The following is a 10,229-nucleotide window of genomic DNA, read 5'->3' on the forward strand; positions in this document are numbered from 1 at the left end:
CAGTTCCTTATTTAACAGAAATATTACAAGTCAAACACGAACAAAAGTGAAGCCATCTCAGTCATGGTAAGTTGTATTAATAACTGATGCATTATTGCTTCTTCTCTATTTGTATAATGATCATGTAAATGGTTTGGATTGATGATATTGACATTATTGTTTTGTTTATTTGTAAATAGGGAAAATATTTGTGTGCTTCTTCACTGCATGCAAACATAATGATTTGGTTTCCTGTGATGAAACCAGAGAGAGGACTCCCTCTAAAAACTGCTGTCAGCCTGATCTAACCACAGTGTCTTTTTTATAAGATTCCATTTCCTGTAGTACAACAAAGTTTGCATTTTTATAGATTATCATCCTCTCTGTCTTATAGAACATTTACAGTTGTTCAGTTTCGTTGTTCAGAGTTGCATAAAAGGTCTTCCTGGTTATGAAATGCAGTTGTAGCCGACTAAATGGAAGTGCAGCTGCAACAGTGAAGATGACAAAAAAGGAACAGGGGAAGATGACGTGCAAAATTGTGTTACAAAGCATTTTTTTCCAATATTTACATTTTATTTAGCAAACACGTTTAATCCAAAGTCAACAATAGAATGAAACATTCTTGGGTTTTGATACAATGTGAATTAAATGAGGAGCAATTCCGCGCAAAACTGTCACGTCCATAACGGCAACTAAATAATATGGCATTGTGTTGGCGTTATGGACGTGAGAGTGATGCGCGGAATGCCCTGAGAACGTATATATATATATATATATATATATATATATATTCGTTGGAGATATATCTTATCTTTTATCTATTAACTTGTATAATTTACAATATTGTTCTTGCACCTTGCATTTGTACCTCCACTGGTGCATATATCTATATCATGGTCACAGCTCACAGTGGTTCTCATGACCAAACTATCACTTCAGTGCTGTCACTGTGTTATTGTGTGTTGATATTTTTGAATGCAACTGCATCTGTCTCTATCCATCCATCCACCTAACTTAGTATAATGCCTTCACGTTGCCCCTTCTTTAAAAAAGCAATATAGACTGCTTTTAAAGAGGTGCATACCTTCCTGCAATTCCTCAACAGCAATATGTGAGTCTCCCCTGTGCTTTGAATGAACCTGGAATTTGACTCACGTTCGTCATTTTGAAATGCTTCTGCATTTGTCCACCAGGGGAAAGCCTTTAGACTGTGACAGTCTTTAATGATAATTTTTCACTGACCCGATAATTTTTCACTGTCCACCAGCCTATTCTCGACTGATGGAAGGTTGACACCGACAGACCTGGAGCAATCCTGCTAAAAGCCATGCCTTTGAACTATGTCTAAAATACTCTTAGGTATCCATCAACCTAACACCACTGAGGCCCCTGAGGAGCTTCCATCAGCCATCTATGAATGTTTCGTCAGCTCACATCTGCTAAAAGCACACTTCAGGAACCGAGTGGCGTGACTCACCTTTATTGATTCCTAAAAGCAATGCAGATTCAAAACCAAAGATGATATGGCCACTCTGATTTTGCTAAATCTTCATGTGGCAATGGAGGCTGAGCTGAAGGTCAATGCTTTTTTTTTGGTCACTGAAACACTTTTCAATCAAAGTGGGGTAAAAATGAGGAAATGCACGTTTACCATATCTGAGCTTCCAACTCAATGTTAAAAGTAATAATACAAATAATAATAATAAAAATGTTTGTTTGAATTTATTTGAAAATGCTACATGGATTCTTGGACATTTATTTATAGCGATTTTTTGCTATCTGGCTCTCTTTTCATCTGCAGCAGTATACAGATAAACAATTAGAAATGGTTGCATTCAGCTATTTATGCTATAACTAAGCAATGCAATTCTATTCCGATACTATAGGATACCACAGAAAATTCATTGGAGGTCACATCATCATGGCTTAATGACTGCTCCCCCGCGGCGCCTGTAGGTAAATATATTAATTTCATTTAGTCCAGTGTGTCTGGAACAAAAACATCATTTGTTGCCATATGAACCCTCACAACATTGCACACACTCAACTGGAATTGAAATGCTTCAAAGGCCGATGTGGAGAAGAACTGTCATTGTACTGACAAGTGCATAAATCCATGTCTTGACCATGGAAACATTTGTCTGGCTGACATCAGATGATTCTCAAAAGAGAATTGATTTGGGACCTTGCATACAGTTCACCTCCACTCTCCAAGCAACAAAATTAAATTTAAATTGGTACATTAAACTCTGAATCTTTTCAGAAGTACAGCAAACACATCTTTCTTGTAAACAAAGGTTTTAAAAGCAATTGCTTACTCTGTTCCAAAGAAGATAGACATGCGTGTTGTTTAAAGCTGACACCATCAGTGTGGCCACAAACACATGCATAAACACACACACACATACACACACAGTAGACATGCACGCACAGACTCGCACGCACACACAAACCACACACACACAGGCCTGCACACAAGCACACACACACACACATAAACACAAACACGTACACGCATGCATGCACAAACACACCCACATGCACACACACATAAAAACACACACATGCAGGCACACACACACGCACACACTCACATAAACACACACACACCCCATAAGAGTAGGGGTTGTGGGAGATGGAGATGGAGATTTATTTTTGCGGAAAAGAATGTGCAGGTCTGGGCGGCAGTCATATTTTGTCTAGTTAGTTTTATGTATTATGTGTTTTTAGTATTATGTATTATGTGTTATTAGTATTATGTGAAATAATACTTTCACAAGTTGTGAAATAACGTGTGATTTGAACTTTTTTTGACATCCGCCTTTTCAATCACACATTGCCTCAGGCAATGGATCACTGGAGAGGTACTATGTGCTCAACCAGACAGAGCGGATGGCCATCGGCTCCATCCTCTTCCTGACTGGTCCCATCACTCTTCTGGAGAACATCCTGGTGCTAGGCATAATCTGCTCCAGTGCCACACTACGCCGACGGCCCTCCTACCTGTTCATCGCCAGCCTGGCACTGGCCGACGCCTTCGCCAGTTGCTTCTTCACCATCAGCTTTCTCGACTTCCACCTCTTCTGTCGGCACGACACTCCAGCTGCCTACCTTTTCAAGCTCGGGGGTGTGACCATGTCCTTCACAGGCTCCGTGGGCAGCCTGCTCCTCACGGCACTGGACCGCTACCTCTGCATCTACCAGGGGCCCATTTACAAGGTGCTGATGACGCGACAGCGAGCATTGCTGGGGCTACTGGCTCTGTGGACTGTCACTGCCGTCATCTCCTTCTTACCACTGATGGGTTGGAGGTGCCCGACTAAGCTTAGCCCTCCCTGCTCCAACCTCTTCCCCTATGTGGACCACCGCTACCTGGCCTGCTGGGTCAGCTTCATCCTGGTGGTTCTCCTGCTCATCATCGTGTCCTACACTTTGATCCTGTGGAAAGCCCACCAACATGAGGCGTCGGTCACTGGCTTGCAAGGGCAGGCGCGCCTGCGGATGGACATCCACCTGGCGCGGACGCTGGGTCTCATCCTGGTGATCATGGTGGGCTGCTGGCTGCCGGCTCTCTCCTTCATGCTCGCCGATGTGTCCGTGAACCTGCGCCCCGACCAGCAGAGGGCGTTCGCCTTCTGCAGCACCCTCTGTCTGGTGAACTCCTCTGTCAACCCCCTGTTGTACGCACTGCGCTGCAGGGACTTGAGAGGGGAGCTGTGTCGGATGTTAGGGCGGCTCTGTGGGTCATGGAGGTCCAGAAGTGGCGCAGATGATCAGTACAGGGAAGAGAGGAGCAACTGTAGCTCAAGTGTGGACAATGAGGAAAGAATGGGCAGGTATACTGTGTCTGTGTGTAAAGAGGTAGACCAGAGACAGCACAACACAGCTGAGCAATAAGGTTCATATTAATGTGAGGAATTTTTTTTTTCTAATGGCTTTTGATGTGTGTGTGTGTGTGTGTGTGTGTGTGTGTGTGTGTGTGTGTGTGTGTGTGTGTGTGTGTGTTTTTGTTTGTTTTAATTATAGCAATCTGTTTTCAGTAAGACAAAAGGCACATTATAGTAGATACAATAAATACTGAGGTCAAGTAGTCAATCAAAGGTATATTTCACTTCACAGACTATACAAGGAGTTCATGATTTGTTTTTGACACATTATCAAGAACTTTTACAAGGTAAGTACACATAGAGCACCTCTGAAAGGCCCCCTAAAGAGTTTTTTTTACCTTAAAATTATGTTCCATCAAAATCATAAAACTCTTAATAGGGTGAACTGCTGTTCAGGTAGATACAGTGCCGGCCCCCTCAGAAATCAAAATGAGCTGCTATGCTAAAGACTGTAGAGTTCAAATAGATAGGCTACTTACAAGAATATGGATCTCTGTTTCTACAGACTGCTGTTAGTGCATTCTTTCTATATTGTATTGGACGTTATAGTTTATAGCAAAGACGCACATTTAGTTAATTTATTATTGCGCTTCTTAAAGGTGCTCTAAGCGATATTACGCTGTTTCTAAGCTAAAACATTTTTGTCACATACAGCAAACATCTGCCTGTGCCCTGAATACACTGTAAAAGAAAATGCGGTCTCTGTGGACAGCCCAGACTCCAAAAACGGCAACAAAAAGAACTTGGTTCAGCCTAGACCATAAAAACATAACAAACTGTTCCCGCCAATCACCGACGAGATGCACGTTTAGGAAAGTTTCAATTGCACACGAGGGAGGGGGAGGGAGTAGCGAGCTAGCTCTCTGTTTTGTTTGAACGTCAACAGAAGTGACCTTACCCAACATCGCTTACAGCACCTTTAATTGTAGGGGGACCCAGAGAGCAAATCTTCTTTAGTGCTGCTTTAAAGCCCTACTGTGTAAGAAATTCTCCCATCTAGTGGTTAGGAGTTATATAACAACTAACGTCTCAAGCGCTGCCTCGTTTACAACTACGGTAACCGTCACACATCAAAACTGGCACTAGTTACTACTCCTAGGCACGTCATAACATAAACTCTCTGAATAAGCAATAACAATTGGGGCAGTCGTGGCCTACTGGTTAGCGCTTCGGACTTGTAACCGGAGGGTTGCCGGTTTGAACCCCGACCAGTAGGCACGGCACCTAACCCCTCACTGCTCCCCGAGCGCCGCTGTTGTTGCAGGCAGCTCACTGCGCTGGGATTAGTGTGTGTGCTTCTCCTCACTGTGTGTTCACAGTGTGCTGAGTGTGTTTCACTAATTCACAGATAAATGCAGAGACCAAATTTCCCTCACGGGATCAAAAGAGTATATATACTTATACTATACTTCTATAACAACATATTAATATAATTTTGTGTACTAATTTATTGCCATTGCTTGTGTGTGATGCCAATGAAACACAAGGAATAAATAGTTTAATTTTGCCTGTTAACCGAGCTAGCTAACGTGTGAATGGAAATGGTTATGTTCACTAGCTAGGTAGCAGCTAAGGACTTTGGTTAAACTTGCATATTGTTGCAAACTAACCTGAAATAACACACGTTCAGCAACATTGTGGTAGTCTACTAGTTCTAGCAAAACTATGTTAAGTTAGTTTGTCAACTGTCTCTGGGTCTAGAAACTAGAGAACAAGTGAGACAGTGACAGATCACAAAGTTATTTTTCTCTTTATTTATTTAGTTGGAAAATACGATTTCAATGTCGGAATGTTAGGAAGACATATGACTTGTAGAAAATGGGTTCGTAACTTACATTGTTGAATGTAGGGAAATTCTGCAGATGAATCCAAGCTAATGTTTTTTCTATGCATGCAGACGCCAAAGACTGAGGCAAAGATAATTAATGCGTAGCAAGATGGGTTGTCCTAGTTAATGTCTATGAGGGCAAAGTGGAGTTCAGTCAGAGACGGGCTTTGGTTCAGTTCCCGCCTGCACAGGAGTGTGTCACTGACGTATGACTGACGTTTGAACGCCTCGGTTCCACGCCAGACAGAAGCTGGAGTACAAAACAAACTTGGTGTACACCTTCATTAATGTTGATTTTCTCCCGACTGGAGGGTCATACTGTCACGACATTCTCCTGAAATGGGGAGGAGGGTATGGAGATCAGGATTTCTAAGCCTATAGGTATGCTTCGATTTGGTGGTGGTCGTAACTAAACATGAATGGGGCCACATTTATGAATGGGAAATATTGATTTTGTTAACAAACAACTGAAAAAAATTGTTCAGGGGAACTTTAAGTTGTGAGATTGTAGCAGTATGACCTCTCAAGATAGATAGATTGTTAATTATATTTAAGAAAGCTGTTACAGCTTATTGTAAAACATTCTATTTATCATTTGTTATATTAATACAGGAAATGTAAGATATAATAACACACCATGCCTCTCACAACAATGTTTAGCATCAGACTTTATTCATTATTATGCAGTGTCTTGACACTATCACATCCCATTCAAATGCCTTTCATGTCTCTATCAGTGTAATCAAATAATTCCATACTGACTATTATATATCAATGTTTCCCACAGAATTGAACCCCGGGGGTTCGAACCCCGACCAGTAGGCGCAGCTGAAGTGCCCTTGAGCAAGGCACCTAACCCCTCACTGCTCCCCGAGCGCCGCTGTTGTTGCAGGCAGCTCACTGCGCTGGGATTAGTGTGTGTGCTTCACCTCACTGTGTGTTCACTGTGTGCTGAGTGTGTTTCACTAATTCACGGATTGGGATAAATTCAGAGACCAAATTTCCCTCACGGGATCAAAAGAGTATATATAGTTATATATATATATATGTAAGCACCTGCAAAATTGACGTTTTTCAGTATGCTTAGTAACCTTGTACTACCCTTTTGTTACTGTATGAATTTACTCCATGTACCAGAATGCTTTGTAATTTACTTGCTTCTGTGATTTACTACATTCTGTGTGTGAACCAATCAAATGTCTTTGTTTGTTTTGCTTTTATTTGAATTGTTTAAGCAGCCAATGATTATTTGTTATTTGTTTATGCCCGCGAAATCGCGGGGAATGTGAAGGTTCCATCTCCTCAGAGAGAAGGCTCGTCAGTCACGGTCCGGGTTTGCACTGGAGAGAGAGAGGATACTTTGCTGCCTGTAGTTTGTGGAGACCATTGGACAAGTTCATAGGCCCACTTACTCCGTAACATCAGCGCATTGTACTTGCTTTGTACTTGCTTACCCCTTCTCTTTTAAGTTAGCTCTTTTAAGTGCTGAGCCCACCGGAGTGCCAACCGCCAACTACCCGCTGCTGCTGTTGAGGTGTGCACTGCAGGCTGACTGCAGCAATATCCTCCACCGGAGTCGCATCCTCGGCTAGCTGGGACATAGCTGCCTCCGATTCCTCTGTGTCAGGACTGAGCGGAATCTCCCGGTTCTGAGTGATCGGTCGTGATTAACGTCAACTGCACTTACACTGACACACACACACGTTCTCGTCTCTGCTTGGATCACCGGCGAGTTGGAGAGCCGTTCAGCGGTTGCTGTCCTGCCTGCAGCTCAGAGAGCTGCCGTCCTGTGCACCACCGAGCTCCAACGGCCAGCGCTTGGGGGGTTGGGGTTTTATTTGATTATAGATGATTAATAATACTGTTGTGATTGGTATATTCTTGTGATTTAACTTGACTTGTGTATATTGTATTGTCTTCCACACTGGTCTCTGTTTAGCTTAACCTTTAACGTTACCATTCGTTAACGTTCGGTTTTCCCCTTGAGTGAATTGTTCGCTCCCTGACATTTGTCAGCTTTTGGGTTGTCACGTCCACGACGTGGCTATTATCAAATAAATATTTAATTATTATATTTCTTTATATCCAGGGTGTATTGGCAATTCATTTAACTACCTTCACCACTAGTCTTATTATTTTCACATTGATTATTTAAATTCTGTAGGAATACACTATACCACGAGCTATAATGGTAAGTGTAGTATTTTTACAGTGGAGGCACCGCGCTATTCAATTGAATTTATTGTCTGTAATTGTTAGCCTACTGGTATTCAGGAATCTCAGCCAGCTCACCATTCCACCGCTGAGACCTTCAGGATCCTGTTTGCGCCATTTAATTAATTGTTTATGTATTGTAATAGTGCCTGTGCACACACCCGTTAAGAAGGGGTTACATATAGTTATAGTTGAGGGACAGAGACACAAGGAGAGGCAATGCAAAGGTGCACATAGCTGTACAATGAAAGTATTTCATCCAGTTTAAGTAGTAAAACATAGAAAATCATTGTGTGGTGGTCAGTGTTGCTATTGTGGTGGGCCGCCACAAATAAGTCAATGTATGGGAAACACTGTATATTGTATAACAAAAAAATGTATGTGTATTTTTAGATTTCAGTGTGTGTTTGAAATGTGCAGATGTCACTAAATGCCAATGTCCTTTCTAGATCAGTCCACCCTGCAAGAGTTTTCATTGAAGCCTGAGGTTAGGGCTTCATTTGATTTACAAGGAAAACCATACACCCCTCTGACCTATGGCACTGTTTTAAAACTGACCTTTCCCTTTCTAGATTGTGTGTCACAATGTGTGTATAGTGATCTTTGTGTGTGTGTGAAAGAAGTATTTTTCAAGGTTGTCTGTAAGGCTTTAACTGCAAAGCTTTTCTGTATATAGGCTGTTTTATGGTACATAGGTGTGACTACATAGAACGATCGAATACTATTATGTCCAACGAGAAGCTCTTGGCACGGCAGTACTGGATTCTATGGATGACAATAACATAAGAAAAGAAAAAATGGACAGCGTGGTCTATTTCAGTGGTTCTTAAACTGGGGGTCGCCAAAAATAATGGAGGGGTCGTGATAAGATTTGCGGTCTGGATTAAAAACATTTTCTAAAGGTTTTTAATCAAAGGCTGCCATTGACATAATGCCTTTGGTGATGACATAGCCTGCCTATGAGAGAAGACATTTTCTGCCTCTACTTCCAATGCCCATCTCGCAACATTTTGAAACCAAATTCCGCCGGTTAGAGAGAAGGGGGGTCGCAAGACTTGGCCCATGTTTTTTGGGGGTGTCGCCTGACAAAAAGTTTCAGAACCACTGGCATAAATTATTGTGTCTGTCAATAGAAATAATGGGTTGTTAGTCTCAGGTGTAAGTCCAGCTGGTTATACTAGATATGATTCTACTGAAAAAATAATAATTAGACACTGTTAAAATGCAAACTTGTAAACAAGTGTCGAGACTGACCTGGATTTGTGCTCTTTATTAAAGGGACAACAGGCAACGTTTTTGTGTTAATTACTCATCTTTGTAAGTCGGTATATGGTTAAATGACTCATTACAGGGCGAATGAAGACTCTCTCGCCCGCCCCTACTGCCTGTAGGAAGAATATCCCACTTGCAAGTTCGGTGTATCCTACCCGGCGACCGAAGCAGGATCAGTTTACAGCACAGAGGCAGGCTAACGAAACGCTAGCGTTTGTTGCAAACATGTGTATAATGGCAGAGCCGGCAAAGAAGCAGCGAAAACCCTTGACGGAAGATGCAAAGAAAAGGAAAAGAGCTTCAGACCGAGCGAGGGGGAGTTTTGTAGAGAAAAAGCATCAGGCTTGCCTGGTGTCCCTTTAAAAGAATAGTAGGCTAATAGCCTATACAACTACTTATCAGACATGTCACTTCAAACTACGTTTTACAGATATGATGCCATTTGGCTCCTTATGGAACACATTTATAAGAAGAAGCAATTGACATGGTAACACATGGCTACTGCCTAAGGTTTGTATTTGGTCTGCATCAAAACTTTTCTGCACCACTTTGATATTTTCTACTTTCAAGTCTCTTCTCAAATCTCTACCACCACCGTCAACTACAGTACTTCACTGTCCACAGGGAGAAGGCCCTTTGCTTCTTAATTGGTTTGCATCCTTGCAATGGTTTGTTTAATTGGTTGTCCTCCTACCTCTAAGGACGGTCAGTGTGTCTTAAGGAAAGGTATGGAAAGGTAACCTCAGGTGGAGGCTACCTCATGAATTTAAGTACTTGTGTTACTACTCTGTTTCTCCATTTACACCACTTCTAGGTGAAATACACTGCTCAAAAAAATTAAGGGAACACTTACAGTTTTCCACAATTGTTAAAATGTTAAAACCATGAAACCTTCCACCCTTTTCTCCATTCTCAAACTATTCACAGAATGTCTGACAGTTCTTGCAAAATAAAACACTCGCCTCAAAAGTTTTACTTGTGCTCAGAACCAAACAGTGTCAGAGTACTGATCCCGTGTATGATTGAAGTTTTTACTTATTTTTTTT

At 41.9% G+C, this 10,229-nt stretch overlaps 1 protein-coding gene across 4 annotated transcripts; it reads left to right on the top strand.

The window, feature by feature from the left end:
• Window positions 1–4,525, top strand: cnr2 (cannabinoid receptor 2). Of its 4 annotated transcripts, none has more exons than XM_048261334.1 (4): window positions 18–66; window positions 1,250–1,559; window positions 1,869–1,938; window positions 2,828–4,525. In XM_048261334.1, exons 2-4 carry the CDS (start codon window positions 1,506–1,508, stop codon window positions 3,877–3,879), a joined length of 1,176 nt encoding a protein of 391 aa, XP_048117291.1. In that variant the 5' UTR covers window positions 18–66; window positions 1,250–1,505; the 3' UTR covers window positions 3,880–4,525. The 4 variants fall into 4 exon arrangements, with proteins under 4 accessions (XP_048117293.1, XP_048117291.1, XP_048117294.1 ...); XM_048261337.1 differs by having other exon boundaries at window positions 1,869–1,934; XM_048261336.1 differs by lacking the exon at window positions 1,250–1,559 and having other exon boundaries at window positions 1–66.
• Window positions 4,526–10,229: the final 5,704 nt, after the last annotated feature.

Source organism: Alosa alosa, chromosome 13 (assembly GCF_017589495.1).
Source record: "Alosa alosa isolate M-15738 ecotype Scorff River chromosome 13, AALO_Geno_1.1, whole genome shotgun sequence".
Classification (NCBI taxonomy): domain Eukaryota; kingdom Metazoa; phylum Chordata; class Actinopteri; order Clupeiformes; family Clupeidae; genus Alosa; species Alosa alosa.

Excerpts from the sequence above, each read along its gene's own strand:
- cnr2 (XM_048261334.1), top strand. The coding sequence starts at position 1,506 with ATGGCCACTCTGATTTTGCTAAATCTTCATGTGGCAATGGAGGCTGAG. Across the intron at positions 1,560-1,868 it reads CAATGGAGGCTGAGCTGAAG|GATACCACAGAAAATTCATT; the intron begins GTCAATGCTTTT and ends CCGATACTATAG. Across the intron at positions 1,939-2,827 it reads CTCCCCCGCGGCGCCTGTAG|GCAATGGATCACTGGAGAGG; the intron begins GTAAATATATTA and ends ACATTGCCTCAG.